At 36.9% G+C, this 25,713-nt stretch overlaps 1 protein-coding gene across 2 annotated transcripts; it reads right to left on the reverse strand.

Moving 5' to 3' along the window:
- Positions 1–24,802, reverse strand: emei (transmembrane protein 161-like emei). Of its 2 annotated transcripts, none has more exons than XM_067128507.1 (11): positions 24,572–24,802; positions 21,315–21,418; positions 20,798–21,071; positions 17,788–17,867; positions 15,450–15,665; positions 14,199–14,315; positions 12,342–12,482; positions 11,188–11,362; positions 9,072–9,168; positions 7,093–7,262; positions 1–5,262 (listed from the first exon to the last, which is right to left on the reverse strand). In XM_067128507.1, the coding sequence occupies exons 1-11, from the start codon at positions 24,785–24,787 to the stop codon at positions 5,143–5,145; spliced, it is 1,710 nt and encodes a 569-aa protein (XP_066984608.1). In that variant the 5' UTR covers positions 24,788–24,802; the 3' UTR covers positions 1–5,142. The 2 variants fall into 2 exon arrangements, with proteins under 2 accessions (XP_066984608.1, XP_066984609.1); XM_067128508.1 differs by lacking the exon at positions 24,572–24,802 and adding an exon at positions 24,442–24,465.
- Positions 24,803–25,713: the final 911 nt, after the last annotated feature.

A 25,713-nucleotide genomic window follows, 5' to 3' on the forward strand; every position in this document is an offset into this window, starting at 1 on the left:
TCAGGTTTAGTCTTTTATTACGAAAACATAACCATGGTATATATACAAATATACATTGGCTTGAACAGAACATATTTACTGTATAAGATTCAAAAGTTTTCCCAATGTTATATGATGTTCGTATGTTTCAAAATATAGATACCTTTTAACATTTTTCTTCCTTGACTAAATTCCTTAAATTTAACATACATATAAGCTATGTACAGTAGTACTGTTAGACTGTAAAAACATTCCACCCAAACTGGTTTCATGATTACATGGAAAAATATAGCAAAAACACTTCCACTTACGAACTTAAGGACTCACAAGGTATCCAACATAAACTTAATTAGAGGAAACATTAAGTAGACCTAAAATCTGTTGACATAAGAAAAAACTCTCTCTGGAAATGCAAGAATTTAAAATATTTTCCTGTCCCTACATTTACTACTTTACCTTATGCAATACTACCTACAGCAGTGCTTTGTCAGCCGAGAACAAGTCTATCGACTGAAGAATTAAGCCTTAAGTCTTCCTTGATGGGTAACCATTAATCACAATTGTCATTTGCTACTTTGGGAAATTAAAAGCACTTGAACGAAAGAAAACCAACCCCTGATCAATTAAAGCTGACAATTGGTATTGTGATCAGAAAAGCAACAGCCCCCCAGTGCCTTCATAGTCAGTGGTCAAGGTATTCTGAATGTTGCTCATCAAATGTAATAAACATAAACATATCCAAAATACGACTTATGTACAAACAATAGCATGCAGTTCTGATGCTAGTAAGGAGACTGAATGAATTCTTCTGATACATATTAACCCTTTGACATTATTTTCTTCCCAACCCTTTGGATTCTGATAAGTCATCCACCACAAATTTTTGGCAAATGCCTTTACAACTTTTTGGTACTCATTTTTTAACATAATACAATAAAACAAGTATCCAGTTTCAAAATGAAACCAGAATCAGCTTTACGCCATGAAAAATAAATTCACGGCAGGCAATAATAGAAAAACAAGACGTTCTTATGTCAACAACCTATTAGCACTAAGGTTTGCCACAAACAAATTTTAGACCTCTCAAAATTTTTAATGGTTGGGAATATAATTTAAAAGTCCTGTACAACAATTAGGATATAAGTAAACAATTTGTCGGTGTTCATAAGATGTACAATACTGTACACTGAAATTGTATTTTTTTTTTTTAAATATGCAAAAACATTTTATGCATGGCAGGCAAAAACTCAAAGTACACTGGGGACAGTCAGTGTGCTAGCCCATACATCCTGGCGACAATAAGTTTACATATACATAAGTTTATAAATGTATCCACATATGAGTAAATGAAGAGATAAGCTTATCCACGGATCAGTAATAGAAGAGGTAAGAACCATCAGTCATAAATAGCACTTCATGGTAAGACCTTAAAACAGAAAATCGACCTCTGCGCCCAAAACTAACACCCCCCACAGTGGAGGGCCTCCCCTTTAGCAGTTAAAAACAATTGTGATACTGTGAGTATTGGGCACCTAGTAAGGGTTACTCACGAAAAATGACGACTCACAGCTTTGTTCTCAAGTGGATGACACTATTCTCGATGAACCCACACCATTCCAAGCAGTATAGCATGTGTAAAATAACTAGACTGTACACTCTTTACACAAGACACTCTATTTAACTATCTGACACTTACTAACTGGTGGTGCATATTAAGAGGCCATTCCAGTCGCATTTCTCTGTTTTGACATTACAGTATGTGGTTGCATTTTCTCTTTGTTTTTATGACATTCATCCCATAAAGGTGGGTTTTACCCAAAAACTTCTCCAACCTAGCTGGTAACATCTCATGACTTTTTGCGATGTTGACATGACTTTCCCTTGAAGCTCCCTAAAGTCATTTACACTTAAAAACAATTCATAAACAATCCCTAGGCCACAAATATATGACACCTAACTTCCAGACATGTAACTATCTCTGCATTTCTTTGTCGTTCAGTATGAGAGTTTGCTGGACTATGTGCTAGACAAACTGAATGCCTCTAACTTAACAACAACTCAAGTCTATATTTCAAATGCCCTGTATCACTATTATCATGCAGTAGTCACCTACAAATTAGCAAATTAAAAATAAACTTAAGAACAGGAGAAAATCTGGTGAAGTACATGGAAAATAAACGGTAACCATATTGACCCCACACAATGCTGGTCACAGCTTTTTCAAAAGCAAAGGGTTATAAATTACAATTAAGGATGGTAACATACCTGGAAGTCAGGGTCTGCTATGATCAACTAAGTCTTGAAAGATGGCTGACACTTCAGGAACGGGAGATGTGAATGAAAGACAATACCCCAAAATGCAGTCATTGTTGGAAACACATTTGGCCACGAAAAAGCTAATGGCTTCATGACTTCAATTAGCATATTTTTTATATATTCTTCACAAACAGTACAAAAACTGTTTAATCTACTTTGGGCTTTCTTGGAATAATCTACTCTGCACCATTTACATATTCATTACCTCTAAAATTGTAAAACTACGCTGCTCTAGACCTATTACAGAAGCAATTAACCAGTACACAAATTTAACCTGAACATAATGAGTTTCCACAATACTTTCTTTGCCTTAGAATCATCAGCAAAATTTCTTGGTCGCTATCAAGATGAACACAGCAGCAACATCTTCACCGCATTCACCCATTCCCTAACAAGACTCATTAAATTCTTGATACAAAATAGGTACAGCCAAACTGGTCAATTCCTGCCTTCTCAAGTGTTTGCAGATGAATTGGTCCAGATATTTTGCCCTCGTTTCGCTTCATCCTAAATGGTGGCGTTTGTTTTTCCTTGTAGCAAAAAGTTGCAAAACTACTTCCCATTAGGGGTGTTCAATCTAATCCCTCTAAACAAAGTCCCATTGCTCTTATTTCTACTGTAGAAGTAGTCTCTGAAACTATACAATGTTTGTAGTCTTAAGCACCATGAACCTCTGTCTTCTCGCCAGTCATCAGTCTGGTTTCCACAAAGCGAGATCAATTGGTGACTTCCTATCCAGCTTGGCATAAATCAGGTCTCTTAGGAACTCTGAGAAATCTTACTCTGAGGCCTATGAAAGGGCAGGCAGAAGTATCAATGCCAAACTTCATGGATATTGCTAAAGGTACTTCACGCTCTTGGGGATAAAGTGATAGTTTTATGCTAGCCAAATCTCTTCGTAGACTGCCCCCTTCGGGAGAGTAATTTCAAACTCTCTCTGCACAGTGTAACAGTATACGCAACAACAGTTGATTGCTTGCCATTTACATAATCAAATGCCTGTTACAACAGAAAAGAATTGTAATGGAACATGCCCATCATGGATTAAAACTTGAGTCCTTTCAGTAGCGAGAGAAATTTATGTAATAAATGAATAGTGACTGAAGATATCAAGCAGGGAGAAGCAGCTAAAAGAATAAAATCGAAAGATAAATAATATCAAGCAGGAAAAGAATACAGCATCATGAAATGATGTAATTTACTCACAAACAACATGGTTAACAATCACATGAGAAGAGGGCAAGATTAACAAAAACGTAAAACATGATGACCTGGACTTCGGACGAGGTAGTAGCCTCAAGTCTTTGCAAGTTAATCTTTACAACCCTATATTTTTTAAATGAAGTGTCAGCCTCTCCATAAACAGGTGGTGAAGTGAAAGGCAATAGTAAAAGTCAGGAAAATAATGAACACAAGTCATTACTGGTTCAGATGTGGCAGTCAATTTTTTTGTAACTTTTGGACCAAGTCTTTCTGAGCCTAATCCCTTGGCTAATGTCTCTCCTCATCACCTCTTACCCAGCAAGGGAGGAGTCGGTAATCTTTGAACTTAAATCAAGCGTGCTACTGTCTACTCTAAGTTCCTCAATCATGGTATACTATTTCTAGAATGTATCAATGCTTCTTGTGCAACACAGCAAGTCTGATAAAATACTCCATGACGGTTCTTGCTACCTATTCAGAGACAGGGTGTAACATAAGTGCAGCTGTGCATGGAGTATTAATACTACTGGAAATACCCTCAATAATTACCAGATACCGTATTTAAAAACTACATGTAAACACTACATCATCTGGGGAACATAATGTTGCCGCTGTCAAATGAGAATCCACGCAAACAAGGAAGACTGAATATCTACACGTCAGGATACACTGATGCTGTAATACCCTTTGCAATTAGGATGAACTTACCAATTCTCACCTTGATAAAATATTTACACTTTAATCATACTTCAAGCTCCAACAATTAAAGGAAGTCCAAACATTAATAACAGAGACAGTTAATGTACAGATATCCACGATGTAATCATGGATATTTTCAGATCTGAAATATGAACAAATAAAAAGAAGCTAAACAGAAATAGTTTGGTCAGCATTACCATCTTATTGCACAATACAGTTCCTGTATAATACCGTACTTTAGGCATAAACCTTGATATCTCCTACAAACTTTTATGTATTTTTAAAATAATATCTTCACTATTCTGAATTAAAATTACGAGGACCAGAATTCACAGTACTACAAAATAGAGTATATCCCCTTCTTTCTTGTGATATTTAGCTTGAGAACCTTCAAGAAATCTACGTAAAAATAACACCGATTGAATCCAAATAGGAAAGGAATCATACACATAATTTTCACAAAGCACCACAAAGGAATATGAATTTCCTTCAAGTAAAAAAATTCATCAAATAAGACTACCTTCCTTCACGCAAAACACCATTTATAAGTACTGAACCTGCAGTCTAAAATCATACAAACAAACATAAGCCCTGAGGGTGTTTGTGCTTTTGTCTTTTTTTTTTCTCCTTCGGTTAGATAAAGAAAAACAAGATTAACAATCCAAACTTTCGCCTATGGATATATCTACCACAGTGTATCACAATGATACCTACTGGTATGTCTACGCGTACCACTGCTATTGCAACTTCTGAATTAGTACAATTAAAATACTCTGTAATAAAAAACAAATCTTACAACCTTTTAATCACTACGTAATGAGGACTACTGTAAAAATACTCCGTCTGAACACAAACAAATGTGATCCGAGATCTACTTTCAGCTTTTCCACATGCAAACTCAGGTCTATTAACACTTACAGGAACAGTACCTAATGAAAAGACTGCTTATCCTGTCGTGAAATACGACTGATATGCCACACCAAAGGTCCCGGAAATGAACCATGAGAAGACACACCACCAAGTCGTGAAACCAAACACGCCTCGGTAGAATTCTGTGCTGAACACCTGAAAAGCAATGGAGAATGATCATTTGGTTATAACCTGTAAGGTAACTCGAAATTCTTCAGTCAGCCTTGAAATGTTACACTTAGTGGCTATCACAGACTTCTGCAACAATTTTCTCTTGAAAATAATGGCCAATCTATTTGTCAAAAGATTTACTTATCGCACCTGGAGAAATGCAAAATTAAAAACTTGACGAAAGGTCCTACACACGGAGTGCTAAACATTACAGATAGCTATTATTCTACTTGTTGATGGAAACACTTTTGCAAGAAGTGAGATAAGCAACACTTAGCATTCTACATTCATTCTTTGTAACTAGGCATGTTCATACAAAAATGAATGCAACCTATGTCCTGTGGACATGGAGTCACATTTCACAAACTAGCAATATACGTCATCAAGAGTTAATAGCAAGCTAACAGTAGTGCTGAGAGTGACTCTGAGCAACAAAAAGAATGTGATGAATGAAGGTTGAAGTGACCATACGCATTAAATTTGACACCATCCAATAACAATTTTGCTACAATACACATTACACAAAAAGACAGTAGTATAAAGTTAGATAAGGAGCTGAAGAATTACTACCTCAACGAATATTCTAAAAAAAAGACGTAGGTCCATTTTTCTTCAGAGTTTCAGAATGGAAATCTCACCACTTTCAAAGACAGACTTTCTGATGTAATAAAAGCTGGTACTGTTTCATGTTTAACTGTCCAGTTTGTGAAGGAGAGTATTTGGCTAGTTCATCACCCCTCAAAAAAAAAAAAAAAAAAAGACATTGTCAAAGAATAAGGACAAATGAAAGGATAGGACTGGTTAACAGTAAGACTCCAATCTCACATTCGAAGAATATCTGAACCTGACAACTTTGAGCTTCTGTGAGAAGCAAGATTTAACATAAAAGATTCCAAGATTCCAGATACTTGTTTAGGAGAATAAGCTGTGACTATTCTTAGTAATGTACTAGCTAATTTTTTTTTTTATCTATGTTTCTTAGCTTTACTTTTGCTAATATTCTAGTGTATATGGAAGCTTTAAGTTGTCTTTAAATTATTTGTATTTAAACAAAATGTAAAGTCTATTACATTTGCACTGAATATCTTACATCAATTCTGTATCCATGGTAATTCGGACTGACAAAGGCTTCTTTGAGATGTGGAAAGAATGTCCAAGAAGTGTAACAAATAGGTATGTTTGATAGCTTGTGCTTTTACTCTTATTTATTCTGACTGCTGACAAATGTTTCAAATGGCCAAAAGGGAGTGATCTTAGAAACTGTTCGTATATTTTACTTAGTAAAGTGCCCCTTTTGAAAAACTTAATCAGACAAAGTAAAAAAGTTTAGTTAAAGCTTCAGACTCATCCAGCAGAGTCCCATCCACTTGAGGAGGAGGAGGGGGTGGAAAACAGTACGATACATTGCCTAGCAATTTGTAGCAGAGCCAACCAAATACAGAAAATGTTTATGCTACAGTTTACTGTAGAGTAAATGTAATGATGCTGTACTGTGGACTACTTCTGACAAAGAGTAAGAGGTGAAACAAGCACCGATGAAGTCTTTGTGAAATCAGTGGAAAATGGTGACCTGCCAGGAGCTTTCACTGAACTTAAAAGCACCTTCAAGTCTTCTGACTTTCTTTAAACATTGTGCTTCACAATGGACAACATTGATTCTTCTGATACTTCTGGATAAATATCTACATAGAAAAGAATCTGTTCACCTTGAGGATGAGACTCGAAATGATAATGATACAACCCCTTTTAAAAATAAACTACCAATAAAAAGGAAAAGAATTATATCCAGTATAAATTGGAAATGTGGTAACTTACCTTTTTCAATTCATCCATACCCAACGAAACAATTTTTGTAGCTTCTATAACAGATTCAGCCTCTTGGAAAGTAGGTATCGTAGCGATTGTTTCCTCCCCTTCATCCGGTGTCAAACCACATTCACCCTCCTCTGTAACTCTTCCGATAAGTGCTCCCCAGCTTAATCCACCTATAAATACAAATTTCCCACAGTGTCTCATCAATTATCATATTTATTTCACTGTTAGTACTCAAAAGACCCTTTTTTCCTCAGACTATCCACTTGTCAATCTGCTTAACTGGAAGTTCTTGGCAAAACTAAGACAGGAAATTCTACAAGAGTCAATTTTTAGCTTTATCTTGACAAAGGTTTTTATTTTTATCTATTTAGGACATGTGATTTAAACCTGTTACTTCAAAGGCCATTAATTTAATTCAACAAATGATTATACTCTACATATTTGCTTCCCCCCTGACAGTTACAGTGGTAACACAGTTACTAAAGACAGTTTAGGGTATTGCATACACACGTCATCTAAAGCATCAGACAAAGCCAGTTGTGTTCATGTAATTAAGACGTTATTTCCCTTTCCTATTTGATAAGAACCCAGAGTAGGGAGTGACTATATTATTACCTTGTCCCTGGTGATTTTCAACTTATCATTTTTCTAGAATAGACTTCATTCTTTACAAGTAGAGGCATAAACAGTTCTCTTCTGCATCTTAACGAGACAAAAGCACCTAAATACAGTTCTGTAAAATAATGAGTCTGCCAAATTATTTACTGTTCATTTGTTTACTTTATTTGCAAAAATGCATATTTTATACCCTATACAAAGTATACAAAAAACAAATTACTTGAGCTTTATGGTGGGTTATGTACCTAACCATCACTCCTCACAGCTGATATGCATGGAAATTGTATACAGTCAACCCCTGGTATTTGTGGGGGATGTGTATCACAATCCCCGCAAATAGGTCAAATCCGCGAATACCTGACACACCTCTAAAAATGCTTATAACTGCCTATTTTGAAAGTTCAAATGCCAAAAACCCCTCTAAAAATACTTATACCTGAGTATTCAAATAGTCTGATAACAAAAAGTGCATTTAGTCACGAAAATGATAAAAAAACACAGTAATTAGTGAATATTTCTCTACGAAAAATACTGCAAATAGGCGAATTTTCTGCGAATAATGTGTATATACATTCCACAGAAAAATCCACGAATAGGTGAAGCCGCAAATCCAGAACCGCGAATAGGTGGGGGTCCAATGTATTGGTATTGATGAGTTATTTTTCATAAAACTTATATCCTGCTTTTTCTGTAAATTACATTTTCATAATTACAAGAAATTTACTGAGGACTTAAGGTCATACCATACTTGTAAAGGTATGGGCTCCACTTATGACCTGGTCTAAAGTAGCCTAGCAATAGGATGCATTCACACTGTTATTCCCACATGGGTAGGGGGACCCAATGCTTACCGTGAATGAAGAGACCCACTCTGTAATAATTATCAGTCACTAATTTCATTTACTGTATTATAATAAATGTTTTTAGTTTTCTGTATAAAAAAACTATTGTGCTCGCTTTGTCTGTCCATCTGCACTTTTTCTGTCTGGCCTCAGGATCTTAACAACTACTGAGGTTACAGGGCTGCAACTTGTTATGTTGATCATCCACCTCAATCATCAAACACACCAAATTGCAGCCCTCTAGCCTCAGTAGTTTTTATTTTATTTAAGGTTAAAGTTAGCCATAGTCATGTGTCTGGGAACGATATAGGACAGGCCACCATTGGGCCGTGGTTAGTTTCATACACCACACCTGATACAGCATTATACCAAGACCAATGAATGATAGATCTACTTTCCGTGGCCTAGATTATACTCTGTACAGAAAACTCAACTGCACTGAAGAAACTTCGGGGCATTTTTTTACTTTTTTTTTAACTATTTAATTGACAAATAAAACTTAAAAAACAAGATTCTTACCTAAAGTTTTAAACATCAGTGCCAGAAACACGCAGAGAATAATCGGTGCGACATACTGGAGTGTGACTACACAGAGGTAATAAAATACTCTTGCAATCTGAAAAATATCAATAGGTTTTGAATATGAGCACCTCTGAAGGCTATAATGACTTTATACCAGTATCATGTGAGTACAATAACAGAGATATCACTTCATATACATTTACAACATAGAATTACAATGATTACCCTTTTAAATCAACACAACCTAAAATGTGAAACTACAACTGTTACATTACTGAACACTCGGCAGCTACAAATTTATGTACGATACAAAAAGAATGATGTAGTTTTATTTAAAAGTCAGCAATCCTTTAGCTCATAATTTTCAACTGTAATTTTGGTAATCTTCCAAGGATGGCTGCACAATGAAGAATCTTAATCTCCTTCAACAATGAACTCTTTTGGGGGTTGAAGTATCATGAATAGCAGATGTCTCCTCCAGAGTTCTTAGGTCTCAAATTGAGTCTGGCTGCACCCCACTCCACAAATAAAATTCAAATTTCGGACACCATCTCAGTCTCTGAGATCTCGAAGACTGAGGTGGTTTGGACATGTAATGTGAAGGGATAAGGGTACAGAGTAGATACGAAAGTAGCAGGGCAAAGACCTGTGGAAAAGCCAAGGAAATCATGGGAAAAAATGGAGATGACAGTCTAACAATATGAAGGAAAATGCTGGCATAAAAACATTTACAATGATGACGAGTTAAATATTTCACAGGGTACATGTATTCAAGACTAGTGTCTAACAGTACTAACCCCACTATGGGGGAATGGACCATATAAACGCTTGAATGGATAATGCTGAGCAGTTCTGTAGTAACATCTACAAAAAGGAACTACCTAACAACAGTATCAATGGAAGATTTTAGCTTTATACAAAGCCCACTTTGCTCTTTCCAAATTCAACTGTGGTAGCCTTAGGACAGGTGTACTTCAAGGACACAAATGAAAATTGAAGAGTACACCAATCATTCATTACTTAACTAAAGTCAAGGACAAAATACTCACAATATAAACAATCAACACATGAGTGAGGAACCAGTCTTAATATGAAAACAATTTGATCCCATTTTATTTATACACTTTTCCAATATTTAAATATCCAACAATGGACAATTTTTCATTATTAAAGTAGTTTAACAAGACCACAGAGTCAGAATTTTAAGACTGTCATAAGGTTTCCCCAAAGAACTGAAAATATGAGCGAGGCAAATTTGAAGTAGACAGCTAAATGGGAAAAGTCAAAGGGTTAAGATGAAAGGTGAAAAGCAGGAAGCCAGGTAGACAGGGCTAACAGGCTGCTAAAAAGAACCTCCAACGTTCTAAAGTGTGACATGCATGATATACTGCAATCAGTACAGGCACCACCCTGCTTAAAAATGAGTGATGTCCCAGATGGCCGTTCGTATGTTGAATTGTTTGTAAGTTGGTTGTTATTGTACTCTTCACACACATTTAAGTACCGTATGATATAAAATCCATACAGTACTGTATGTTTTTTCATCCTAAAACACAGTACATACAGCACTGTATGTACAGAATAGGCACGCAAAACAAAATGTGAATTTACGGGTTACAAAGGGGAGCGCTCTGAACACAATTTTAATTTGCGATCCCATTTGTTTATATTTCTGAATGGCAATAACAGAGGAGGGGTAGTTTCCCCCATGGTTCAAGATTTGTCTACCCAGTGGGTCACACACATTCATTTCACTCACAGGAGAGGGTACAGGGAGCTCACTGGGCACTTACAATTCTACAGCGTGAAAGATTCACAAAGAAGTAACCTTATAGAACAAAATTGTTTATCTCCTTTCAAGAACACATGCATTATAATAAGCTTCTAAAGACTAATGAAATGGTTTTCAATTTTTTCATTATTTTTGTATTTTTACTCTTTCATATTTATATTAGCAAAAACTCTCCGAAAAGCAACTCAAACATACATTTCATATTTGTGGAAATATTTCATATAACACATAAATTTAAATGACAGCCATTCATTCACTACTGACTGCAACTGCTACACAAGTTCATAGCGAGAGGTCTGCTAAAATTGCTCAAGTACCAACCTTCTTTTGCAAATCCTTGTTTGAAATGCGACCCGATTCCTTTTTCTGCAACTCGATCTTTTCGTACGCTATGTTCAGGTAGGACTGCAGGTAATAGGGCATCATGCCTAGCCGCAACAACCCCACAGCCAGAATCAGTACAATTCGCACGATGTCAAACATTTCGGAGGTCATGCTGTTGAGGTGAGAGAAGAGTTGAGAAATCTAATGTATAAAATTTGTACAACTGTTGTTACTAGAGAGTAGTTAAACCAAACCCAGGTGCTACATTTCTAGATTATCACAAGGCTGTTAAAAAAGGATCTACTCTTAAATGAAAGGTGAAAACTGAGACAGACTTGAAGAGGTTGGACACCTTTCCCTTCATCTTTACCTCCTCTTACTTTTTCTTATAGAACACCTTAATATTCTTTGGAAGCTTCTGGAATTTCAAGTCAATGGCCCCTGTGGGATTGATCCATATGAATAGGGTTCATATTCCGGATAATAATAATAAATGTGAAGGGAACAGGTGAAAAGTCAAAGGCCAAAAGCAATCATAATGGACGCCTAATGCAAGCCACAATAACCAATACCCCATGGTCAAAATATGACATAGGTCATACTTCCTGTAAAATATTTGCCTTGTGAACTATTGCTTATTTTTTAGTAGATAAACCATTCCTCCCCACAGATGGTGGTTTGAGAGGAAAACAAAACTGCCATCATTTAACACATAAATCACAGATGAATCCTACATATACCTTTCACAGCTCACAGTCCACTGATATTCCTATTAAGGAGCATCAACTGCAGTCATGTTGACCTCCCTAAACTATAATAATAGGACTTGGTTGGCTTTACTACAGGAAATAAAAAAAAAAACAGCATATTCAAAATTATATCTGTAATGCTTTGCTTCATTAAATTACAGATAACCAGAAAACCAAAACTAAAATTCAGCCTTTCACTTAAACTGCTAAAAATTTGAGCATTAAATAAGAGAACTGTTACAATAACAACTCCAACCTTCTTATTAAACTTGAAAATTTTAAATATTTAGGGACATAACACAGAAATAAATTTAGTCTAATCCTACGACATAAACAGTTCTTTGTACGTGAGTCTTTAAATCAGAATTTAAAGGCCAAACAGTTGAATTACTAAAAACTTACATGGGATGACTGTATCCTGGCCAAGTGTGTTCGGTGAAGTAGCGTCTCGTCAGCGGTCTGATCCACATGGTCACAAGGAACAGAGGAGCAACAAAGCTTGTGTGGAAGAGCAGCTTCAAAATCCTACTTTCTGTACAATACCTGTCAACAACAAACCATTAAATATCAAAGATTTGTATCGTTTGATAAATCTCAAAATCAAAATGTATTTGGGAAAATGATTAGCAACAGATCATTCAGTATCCTAGACAATATAAAAATAATGTCCTAATAGTATCCATCTAAGATAAAAAATCCATAAAAACTTTACCAGTTGCAAATTGGACAGAAAACTTCCATTCAAGGGCAATTCATCATTATTATTCTACAGTGCTTTAACCAGACCAGTAAGTTATCTCTAGATTCACTGGGCCTGCCCCAAAAGTATGTTCTTCAATGAAAGGGTTGACACTCAAATTTAGACACTGAATATATCATTCAAAACAAGAACCTGTTCAAAGCAGATAATATATATCCCTTCTGCTGTAGCATTTGAAAAGTGAAGTTCATAAACAAGACTGGAGCATCTGATACAGATCATCCTGTCATCTTTAGTCAGTGACTTCTTTTTCCATAATAATAATCGATGACAGAAGACCAAGGGCAAATTGTTCCTTTCTTCTCCACACCTGACTCAGTGTTAAGCACCAGTACCCATTTTAAGTTGGGTTAACTTAGTGAGCAACAAGTGGGATTGAACCCCAGATCTTGTAAATGCCTGCTCAATGCTCTAATTCATTTCTTAACTATTATATAGCTTACATGAAGAATCTGTTCTTAAACTAAAAATTCTTAAACTATGTATGAAAACTGGAGCAAAGTACACTTACAGAAGTTGGACATTTATATGAGAAGAGACTAAAGGAAACATGAAAAAGAATACTAAAAATGATAAATTTTTATTTAATTTACTATATTTTTCATAGTTTAATAAACCTACGGTTTTCATGCAAGGATAAATCTTCTAGTGCCAGCTGGAGACCGGTATTAAACATATAAAATTATAGAAAAAGGTATTGGTGGTAACAGTTTTTGGCCAATCGGACGAGAAAGGAGGCATCAGCTGACCGCCCTAAATCCAAGAGTGCCGTGAAGCACCCAGAAAACATGAAAAGGGATACTGAAAAGATTCTTTAATAGTAGCTTTGTCCACCAGCGCCAAGTAGCCTAGCTGCAGGATAAGTAGTTCAATAGGTGGAATCCATGAGAGAAAATACACTGAATAAGAAACAGAATCATACCTAGAAAGAGGAAAAACAGTTTCCAGCACAATCTATACGATATTAAAAGTTCTCTTCAGCATCACTATCCTTTTAATAATACTAAATGTTAGTTTTTCGTTTCTGGAGAATCATTCATCACCTTCAAACCTTTTCTACCAATCTACACGCCTTCGAACCTTTTCTACCAAGCTACAAAGTTAATCTCACTACATTTTCCACTTAAATTTCTTTTGGATTTTGTCCGTCACTTGTTTACACAACGCGCTCTTGCCAGTAACTGCACTGTAACAAGCAGCAGGCAGAGGTATAATAAACAGTGCTTCACTGACTTACGGTGACAACGACTTTCGGCAGATTCGGCACTAACAGCGTTTTACAGTGCCGTAACTTGATGTTGCATCAAGTTACGGCAGCGTCGATAGCGCTAACGGCAGGAATAGGCATTAACTTAACAGTGCCTATGGCACTGTAACTTAATGCAACATCAAGTTACGGCGCCGTTAACGCTGTTAAAGCACTGATGACTAAAGGTTAAAACGTTTATGGACACATGGATTTTGCAATAGCCTAAAGAGCACAATAAAGACCAACATACTTGAGGGAGTCCCAGTGCATCTTCCCTAACCGCAGTCCTGGGAAGGTGAAGAAGGCGCCAATCATAGCACACATGACAGCTAAAATAATCTTGAAGGTTACTTTGGATGCTGGTCCACTGAAATGAAAGCAATGTGTTAAAATGGCATATACACATCTTTGCAGAGAAATTATCATCATCATCAATTGAAGTTAAACTGAACCATTAGGTCCAGGCCTGAAGGTGCTAAAAAACTGCCTAAGAGAAGCCACACACAATTGAATTATGGGTGTCAAATGCCAACCAACTCCTGACATAATGTCAATAACTAATATACTCTAGTTATGAATTCTTAATGCCTGTCTATCCTTTAATATATAACAATTTCTAAATGTGCTTTGACCCAGCATCACAATCTTTGCCTCAGGATAAGAACAATTACGGAAATCTTATGAGATTCACTAACCCCATTCTAGGAATCCTGTATTAAAATCTCTGAAATTATAATGATTTGTCTCTAAATTATACATTTCAACTTTTACGCCAAGTGACCTGGTTCAACAAATATCAGTTTGAAAAGATCATTGACAAGGCAGTAAAGCAGATATGAAATACTATCACATTAAGGTTGAATAAAAACTGTTTATATTTACTGTATACCAAAGTTTTTTCCAAGAACTCCATTAATCATACACTATATTCCTCTATTTGTGCTTGAAATGATCCCAAGTTCACTAACTGCTTTGTCTGTCCGACAGAAAGAATTAAGTCTCATTATGCATGTGCCATCTGCATCTCAAGGTACATTTCTGCCGCTGTGCACTCTGCTGGGCTGCTGTCCTTGCTGTTACCCACTGCAGCACCACTGATCTCCATATCTCAAGTCTGCCACATCCCCCTTGTTCACAGAGCTGTTAACAATATTCCAAGCTCATGAAAAGAGATGTCACTGGTTGAGAAATACTGTAACTGTGGAGCCAGTTGGTGCATCAGTGGTGAGACTACCTTCTGTCGAACAGACAAAAGACTAGGAACCATAACAACATAAGATACCGTACAGGTATTAATGTGGTTAAGATAAAAAAGATTAAGGAAATTTGTACTTTTTCTAAGTACAGTACAGTACAGTACATTGTTTGAACGTCGTTACCTGAAAACTCATTATCTGATTGGTGATAGGAGAGAACAATCCCTACCTCATAAAATACATCCATAATATGGCTAGCTACAGGAATAAAAACATCCAGTTTTTCCTTTGAAATCTCTACTTACTCAGAAGTCAGTCCCTGAGCTTTCAAAAAAGCTGCGGCACTCGAATTGAACGACTGGTAGGCCATGTCTAGGCCCATCTCCAGCTTGCTTTCGTCAAGAATGAGCATCCCAAGAGCTATAAGGAGATAAGTGAAGAACGACAGGATCACCATTGCTTTCTCCCCACCAGAGTCGTCTCCTCTAAAGTACAACATTGAGAGGGAGAACATAATCTTTCTGAACAAATGTTAAGGACTTACAATGAAAATACATCTTTCCAAAATAAATACATCTTTCCAAATACCTTTAGAACAGTCACCAAACAATGAAACTTACATATAAAATGTTTATTTTCAGTAACAGTTTTATAACACAACAATGCCCGTGTTGGGAAACATTTATAGCTACACGGTGTGCTTTTAGATAAACTATTGTTATTATTATATGGAAGAATGCTTCCATCCCATGAAACTAAGAATGATAATGGAGGCAAATTAATGGTCAGGATCTTGACACTTCTGAAAGAAATTCATTATCCTCAATGAAAACCCTCTCTGCAAAAGAAATATAATTTAAGCAGTCTCATGATTAAGGCCACTGGGTGCACATACCAGTGTTCTGTAAAAAACAGCTAGGCATATTCTAGATGGATAAATTGACAATTGGAAAACTGCCGAAAATTTGTAACAAATTGTACGTTGTAGTTTCAAACACCCATTTTGCGACCTTCTCATTTAAATGCAGCCACTTACATCTTACGACTGTAAGATGTTTTCTTTAATTTCTCCTTTTGCTGCCTTCACTCACACTGAAATACAAGGAGTCTCGATACCTAAGGTCATTTAGGTAATACCCAACAACCAAACAAAAAATGCTACCGAGATGTTTCTCAATTGGGTTGTGGTCTTTATAGCTAGTTGTTACTTTTAAGATAAAAAGTACATGGCCTCTAAACATTTTTAATTAGTGTAACTTCAACTCTGGATATGTAGGAAATTTGGTAAGCTTAAGTTTTTACTGAAAAAAGAACTCACATGATACAGAGATGTATGGTAAATTTATCTCCTGGTAACACAATTGTATGAGCTGCATGATACACAAGATAGTGTGATACTTTTATACATGTGATACTTGATTTTTTACGTACAGTACTTTGAGATTCTGACCTAGTATAGTTATGAAATTAATAAAAAAAAGAGGAAAATCATTATCTTCGATATCGAGTGAACTCTTGTTTGTGATATCAATGGCACACAATATTTAGCAAAAGATGCCACTCACATAAAAGAACATGTGAAAGGAAGATGCATGTGACTTTCAAAAAAATGTTTGTGTGCAATATCCAAGGTGAAAACTTCATGACATAAATGCTACGATTCAAGTTCAGCACTGAACCAGCTAATTACCCCTTTCTGCTTCATGTTGTGAATGGTACATACAGTAAATTCATATGTAAAATTAGTGCGTTCTCTTATATTTCACTGTTTGTTATTTAGGCATTGAATTACCAGTACATTATTTATACGTCATGTACTAAACAGTTTTGTATGCAGCAGAATATGATTAGGGGCTCAAGCCAGTACAATATTAGTAGGCTAGCCTTATCCTCATTAAATGCATTTGTTTAAAAATAACTGCTAAACAGTACTACCAGAAGTAAACCCCCATATTGGCGTTCTCATGATTCAAGACTCACGCAGCTGTGGAACATATCTGCCATTAGCCCATTAGGGTATTTTTTCACTGAGAAACATTCACTAATTACTGTATTTTCATATAATTTTCATGGATAAATGCACTTTTGTGATAAAAATTAAAATACTCAGGTATAAGCTAGGGTTTTTCTTGTGTTTAAACTATCAAAATGGGCAGTTCTAAGTGTTTTTTTATTTTTTTAATATTTCGGATTTTAGCTATTCGTGGGGGTTGCCTAAATACGAGGGTTCACTGTATACATCTACCTAGATGTAATTTTTTCACATTACTACAGCACTGAACTTCTGATGCATTATAAACTGCCTTTGCCAGGATATAACTAAGACCTACGGGCAGTAAGGAACACAGTAGGATTGCCATTTCCAACTTCAATTATGCAAATATTTGTTTGATTGCAACTAACTGATTAATTTATAATGAAAAGTGTATTTGCCAGGTCTTTTCCCTGCATGCCTGTGACACAGTATTGTATTATGAAGCTACAGAAAGGGGAAAACCCACATGCAAAAATTTCAACTTGCGCTGAGTTCTGGAATGGTCCAACTGCACAGATACTATTCATACCTGGGACTTAAGATTCAGATATGATAAACCATCATTTCAATTCACTCTACTCCAACTCACTCAAGTTATAAAAGGATACAAAGAAAATCCGACAGCCAGGAGACACCACAGCATGCTCAAATTCACTTCACCCTTTGGGGGCGCAACGGCCAAGAATACCTGTAAAAATAATAATAATAATAATAATAATAATAATAATAATAATAATAATAATAATGAAGAAATCTACAAGGATGTAGATGTATTTTTGTAAAGCTAGATTCTGCTAGATTGACAGATTTAAGGTATTTAGGTGCCACAAAGCCAATCAACTATATGCAAGGATTTGGCAGACTAGGCTTTGCAATATAGAACGGCAAGTCAAACAAACCCTTTGACTACACTGAAGCATCTCCACAATTATTCCCCACTCCCCCCAGCCTCAGCATATTTGTCAAATTTGTAGCAGGGCTGAACTAGCATTGCTTCCCTAGTTCTTAATTACTAGACATGGTTGGTTTTCCTATCTTAGCTCAGACCTAGATTAGCTTTGGTCCTTTGATCTGAAATTCTGGATTAGCTTCAATCACTTGGGCCAAATAGCCCCTACCCTCAAAATTACACATTACTGTTATTCAGGATTCCTCACATTTCCTTTCTTTATTATACTGTAATTCATTTGCTATCCAACTCCACTTTCTTTCTCCAGACACAGATTGAGACTTTTGTATTTGACAATGCCTAATAATTTTGTACCAATTTATACCAAACCCATACTTGACAATGTCTAATGATATCGTACCAGTTTATACCAAGGCCAAAGATCACATATTCATCTCAGTAGTCCAATGAAGCATTTAGACAGACAGATACTATACTTGTCAACTGGATTAAAACACATATAACACATTAACAAAGTCTGCAGATAAAAACACAATATTCCATGTTCCATGTCACCACTTATAACATCTGTTATTTAATCTTACATACAAATATATCTGCATAATTTAAAAACCACCACCACTAGTCACTTTTAAAATTCCACCAGCAATTTTTGGAATACACTTCAAGAGGTTTAAAAAAATCATTGATTATTTTGGTAATCACCATAATCGTGAAAAATACTGTCTGAAACTTGTTCATCTTTTTGGTGAGACAATTCACAATATGGAGACTTTAATTAGTATATCCAACTGAAATTTTTATTCTCAATATCACGTCACAGAGTTAATATGAAAATATAGTATGCAACTAATATATAGCTGCTAATAAGAATGTACAGTTCTTTGACCATCAAAAGGCCTGTTTATACTACTGACGTCCACCCATCAAACAAACAGCACTCAATTAGGGGCAACTCTGATCTGCAGCTCTGTCCTCACCTCTCCCCCCTCTATCTTCCTCTGATGTATTCTGTCCCTAATCTAGAACTGAATTGAACCGAGTACAAAATTTACGGCAAAGGCCAAGCGCTGGAACCTATGAGGTCATTCAGCACTGAAACAGAAACTGACAGTTAGAAGGTCCGAAAGGTGTAACAGGAGGAAAACCTCGTAGTTGCATTATGAATCAGTTGTTATGAGAGTGTGGAAAGTAAGATGGAAGAAAGAGAATATGAAAGGAAGTACAGTAAAAGGTGTGGAAGGGTTGCAGATAGGAAAACAAGTGTTTGTTTACCCAGTGAACTCAATCCATCGGCTATTACTGCTGCCTCAGGAGGATTGTCACTAAGGTACGAGATCCTCATCATGAAGAACTCTTATTCAGAACATAACTCTTTTGGAAATCAAGAGACCACTCCACTACCTTCTGCACCAGTTTTGAATTTGCAATCAGAGATAACTATAAGATTGGTTGCTCTCATTCCGACTGAGCTGACCATGCAGGTGTTAGCACCTACGTACCTGAAGATGAAAAAAATGGCGTGAAGTGGCAATAAACCAATTTAGTATAGCTCTTCGGCCCTATGCAATGAGAAAAGTACTTAATGTCGTTGACGGTTTCTTCCAAAGTCATCTGGAAGGATTTTTCTGCTCTTCTCTAAGAAATATAATACAGTACTGTCCTCTGTATCACAACTTCTGTCAGTTATATTCTCCTACACGTCCATGGCATGGACACTGCACCAGAAACTATTTTCTTCACAAAATCCCAATTCATTACTACGATTTTATGAATGTCATACCTGCACATGTAGTCATATATTGTGTAGTTGATTTTTTACTATAATTTTATGATACTTAGGCTAAGCCTGTGGTTTTCAACCTTTTTGTGCCCATGGCCCATTTTTGGCATCCCTAAATACTCATGGCCCACTGCCCTTCAGAACTGTGTAATGATGAAAATAGAATTATTATAAAGCATTTTCAGAACACCTATTAGTTTTACATTGTCATTTATGGAATTATTTGGTTATACATTTTCATTTATGAAAGAAAGCACTGGCCTGCATTTACTGTAAATGATTTTTCATTTTTTAAATACTATTTTGAAGATGTCCGTGAGTGGCACCCCTCAGAACTGCCCATGGCCGACCAGTGGGCCATGGCCCACAGGTTGAAAGCCACTGGGCTAAGCCAAGCACTGGGGCACTTTTGGTCACTCAGCACTTAAGACAGTGAAAAGATGAGTCGCATCAGTTGGACAGCAAAGTAACGAGATCCAGAAAATGAAGGGGATGAAGTACAAGAATCTAACAGTGGAGCTCAGACACCTTTAGTGCAGGCAGTCCCCGGTTAACGGCAGGCTCGGTTAATGGCGATCCGGTTTAATGACGCTTGTCTAGCGACGAAAATCGGCAATTTTTGGCATTGAAAGTCGCCGATTTCCCCTTATCAGCGGCGATAATTGGGTACTGGCGCCAATACATACCTAACAGAGGCGCCGATAACTGAAAATCGCACTTTTCTGTGCCGACAAGCCCAAAAATCGCCGAAAAAGCACCGGAAATCGCCGATTTTCAGTTATCATCACACCCCCAGAACGGAACCCCCGCCGATAACCGAGGACTGCCTGTAATGCCTACACTGCACCATATGAAGTGCACTGGCACTAACTCCCTATGAGGTAGAGTACTACTATGCAATGGTAATAATGCACAATCAACTTACTTCTGTAATAATATAAACAATGGCTGCGCAAACTGAGAAATCGAGCAACCACTGATACTCTGTGTAATATTTCAACTGCATCACTTCTCCCGGGACCAATCGAGACATCTCCATCGGCAGATCTAAGCTACGGGGCACGGTGAAGGTTCCGTCATCTTTCGCTGGCCTCTCTTTGCTGCTGTTTTTCCCACCTTTTCCTTTCTTCCCTTTATCTTTCGGAATGCCGGCCAGGTTCCGCAGCTCTTCATCCGTCGGATGCAAGTAGTACATCAGTCTGTTAGAGAACAAATATACGCTTCTGATAATAATTATGTTCTCAAAGTCTGCCATGACTGAGTCCTAGAGAACGAGAATGCAATTCTGTATCTGTAAATAAGAGAACTACGCAGGTATCACATCAATTGCATTCCCCTACGGTATCAGATATCGGCAAATACTGTAATCGCAAGCATAGGCATGGAGATTCCTATTACAGGTCGTACGATACTGAAGTGTACTAACACATAACCGAACTTACCCCGTGTTGCAGAGCAGCCATCGAGCTAAAGAGTAGTGAGGGGTGATTTTTGACAAAACACTTGCCATTACCATCGTCACCACTAACTGCACCCCGAACACCGCCTGTCAAGAGGAAACATCATCAATGCTGTTATCACCATGCACTATCAAACCTACTGTGGTACCGACACTAAATCTGATACAACAAACAATGTATTTTTCATTTTTTTATTATTATTATTAATATTTAGAAGATGAACTCTATTCATATGGAACAAGCTCACAGGAGCCATTAACTTGAAATTCAAGCTTCCAAAGAATATTAAGGTGTTCATTAGGAAGAAGTGGGAGGAAGTAAAGGGAAATACAGAACGACGAGATCTCGCTTACTAAAAAATAAAAATATTAATAAATTAATAAACAGATTAAAATGCAAGGAGAACAGAATACTAATATTATACTAATCTGGCCTCGCGTTAGCACAGGCGCTTACTCATTTGAGACTTGGCGGTTTCCCAGTCCTTAATTCACTTATTACTGCAATACTATTTCATAAAGGTTCCACAAAGGTTAATACATTTTACTATTAAAGATCAGCAGGAGGATTGAGGAACAGTTGGCCCAGAAAGCAGGAGATACAAAATTAGCAGGACAAAGACCTGCACGAGATCTAGGAAGCCACAGAGACAGTGGAAAGATGAATTCCTTGACCTGGTAACGTGTTCAGTCAGAAAGACTACATGACAGAACATTGAAGAGAGGACTCATTATACATCTAAACCCCTGAAGGAAAGTTGATATAAAGAGGTTAATGATGATAATGACGATAAAGACAGCAGACTAACCTAGGCATTTGAATGAAGTCTGTTCATTATCAACCATTCATTTTCATTCACTCATTCATTTACCTTTTATCTTTTTGCCACTGATGAGGTTTTGTAGTAATTTATTAATTATTTACGTAACAATAATAATACTAATTAAGTGTTTTTGCCTACTGGGCCTGTGGTGTCACTTGTCGCCAATATTTTAATACACGTACAGTACCAGTCATCTTTTCTTTCACCAGGTAAGCAATTCCCAGCATTCCTATGTATCTCTGAATTACTTATCATCCTTTTATTTTGGCTTGTTTTTTGTTAATGCAGTCATGAAATTCCTTCATCCATAGGTTCCAACACTGATATTCAGTTAACTATGACTAATGGTACAGCAAGCCTTGTGTGAAAGGCTTGGCAAATTTTACAGTTTTTGACAAGAAACTAAGAATATTTCCTATAGCCTAACACTCAACATACCTAATACATACATATGTATACACAGAATTTTCTTTCTTTCTTTAAACCTCCGGCTGAAACCCCTTATGGACAGAGTCGACAGATTATAACTACATGCACGCTCCTAAGGGATGTCCGCCTGCAGAGAAAAGTTACAGGGAACGGAAAAAAAGCGGACACATCTAAATTCCGGTGGTTCAGCAGAAAAAATGGGTGAATTTGCTCGTCGCTTAGACGTAAGGAGATAAGAAGACTCCTCGACTGCACTAGGCAAACCATTCCACATTTTAGTTGCAGCTGAAGTAAAATTCCTCGCAAACCGAGTGGTACATGACACATCGTTGTAGCTGCAGCAAAAGCCACTGGGTGAAGTAAAAAAGAGTGCAGAGAATGTGAATGTCATCATGTGAATAAGCTAGCATGTTAACCGTATGTTTAAGCCTCAGTCGGGTAGGATGAATCCACAGAACTGCCACTATCGCACTTTTCAGCATGTGCGTTGGAGGATGGGGGGGTCCTTTTAGGATTATAATGATAAGCACTGGTTGAAAGGAAGTCAAGATGGCCCCTGTGTCCTGCCTCAAAAGAGATTAGCCTAATTTAAGAAACAAAATCAGTAAAACTGAGGACTACTACCGCGCCCCCTTGGTTTGGTGAACATCAGTTCAGTATGTGCAAATTGGGTGTCGCGTCAGCACCCGTCCCTTGGGGTCGAACATACAAACATAAATAGAAGACAAAAGGTATAAATATAAACGAAAAACAGGCAAATGGCAGTAAATATTGCCCGAGACAGTGGGTTGGGTTTCCAGGTATTACTCTGTAGGCCTTCTAGCCTACAACTGTTTTAGGGGCAATCCTACAGTTTAGGGGCTCCAAATTCACTGCTCCCTCGTGTGTGTGTTTTCTTTCCTATTTTCAATTTCTTCTTTTTACAGACCTGCAAACAGAAGTATATTTAGTAAAAAAAATGAGCAGATAGTAAAAAAAAAGCGAGGGGAATAAATCAAGTGCTGAAGCAAATTAGCGCGCCTGCAACTGTGTTCGTGGAGCGCGCACCTTCAGGAACCATGGCGTAGTACTTTCGAAATAGATTTTACCTATGGTACTTTGGCTGCTTATCCGTTTTTTGTCGTTCGACTGTAATTAACCTCAGACGTCGTGTGCTGGCCATCTTGGAGTGCTATCGTGCATGCTATAGGGGAGCTTTTGGTAAAAGGTGGCGTTTCCTTTACCGGGGTCGGGAGGGTGGGACGGACTGGGTTAGGTTAGGTTAGGGTTCGTTAAATTAGTATAGTTCCTTTTATTAATAAGGTTTCCTCGGCCGATCCCTTCTTGAACACATGGCTCCCTAATGACCTGCGCACGCGCGGAGCCACCCCATAACGACAACGTGGCAGTCCGTGCGGAGCTACCCTGCAGTTTTACCTTTACGTATTTCGCCACTGCTCATAGGCCTAATCCTATCTAATATATCCTATTCCCAATCCTACCAATAGGCATAGGCCTATTTTTCCTTTTTTCAAGTTTCCACCAATCCTAGCCTACTGGCAAGCTGCAGTCCTAGCCTGGCCTGAGGCTTTAAAGTTGATAGTATTAAAAACAATCTAAATGATAAATTATGAAATTGATAAATCCAATATTAATAAATATATATACGTAGGCCTATCCTACCATAAAGGGTTAATCCATTAGGCCTAGTCTCTTCGACGGCATATACCTAACACACTTCAGTAACATTAATAACTCCGTTTGATGAGTTAAATTACATTTTTAAAATAAAAAAACCCGCCATTTATCTTGATAAAATCAAGATAAGCGAAGATACGACCCGACATATATAAAAAAAAATAGGCCTAGTCTCAATACCTTCAACATTCGCATAAGAGTAACAAAATCCTCATTATCTTCAGCGTAAGCATAATATTTAACCCTTTAAATGATAAAGATTACGGAGGAAATCCTTAATCCTACAGATAAAAAGGACAGAGGTCATTACCATCCTGTCAAAAAACGCCGTTAAAAGCCGTCTGCAGAAATAACCATGAGCCGCTCCATAAGGGAGCCATGTGCTGAGGTTCTTTTTTTTTTTTCTTTCTTCTTCTCGTTCTTGTTCTTCATTGTCCTCATGGCGGCTTGAATTATGCTTATTGGTCTTCGTTCTCGCGAATAAATTCAGGTTTAGCATTTTTAGCTGCGTTTTAGAATGATTCATGGCGTTAAATTATCTGGTCAGTTTTGGCCGGTTAGAGTTTTCAGTCCGCCGGAAAATGGTTTTTTCTTGGCATTGCTAATTTTTTTAGAGGAATGGCTCATTATATTTGTATGTAGTCATGTAAATATATCATACATATATGTATTCATGTATATATATCATACATATATATGACTACTTCCCAATCGTAGCATATTTTAATGCTTAAAGTCTCGTGAATGTCTCGATTTTACCCAGTTTATTTGCTAGGAAATTGAATAATTTTGCTCTCTTCAATATTATTACTAAATCAGGCGATAAAATAATGTCCTCTTTTCTTAATAATTTTGCTTACAATGATTAAAGAACAACAAAACAGAACGGATTTACAATGAAGCTGAACGGACAGACGCGAGGGTTTATCACAAAGAGAGCTTTGTCCTCTAGTTGGTGATGATTGTACAGACGAAAGGAAAAAGCTTTCATTCTTCATTACAGCTTTTGAGAGAGAGAGAGAGAGAGAGAGAGAGAGAGAGAGAGAGAGAGAGAGAGAGAGAGAGAGAGAGAGAGAGAGAGAGACTAGTTATCCAATGTTGTAAATATGGCCAATTTAACGCTTCTTTTTCTTTTATAAATATGGCCAATTTAACGCTTCTTTTTCTTTTATAAATATGGCCAATTTAACGCTTCTTTTTCTTTTTAACTATATAAGTGACTGAAATTTAAGGACCAGCAATTCAATATCCCCAGCAACAATAGAAGAATAATGGCGTAATTTTTGCAACCTGGGATGTCAAAAGCACCGATTCGGAATGAAGAACTGGATAAAGATATAACAAAATTTTTACACGACTATAAAAAGTGTAATCTGGGTCACTCCCCTAAATCATTTTATTACCGTAATAAATAAAATGTCAAATTATTCATCTGTTAATCAGCTCAGTGGT

This window comes from Macrobrachium rosenbergii, chromosome 26 (assembly GCF_040412425.1).
Source record: "Macrobrachium rosenbergii isolate ZJJX-2024 chromosome 26, ASM4041242v1, whole genome shotgun sequence".
Taxonomy (NCBI): Eukaryota; Metazoa; Arthropoda; class Malacostraca; order Decapoda; family Palaemonidae; genus Macrobrachium; species Macrobrachium rosenbergii.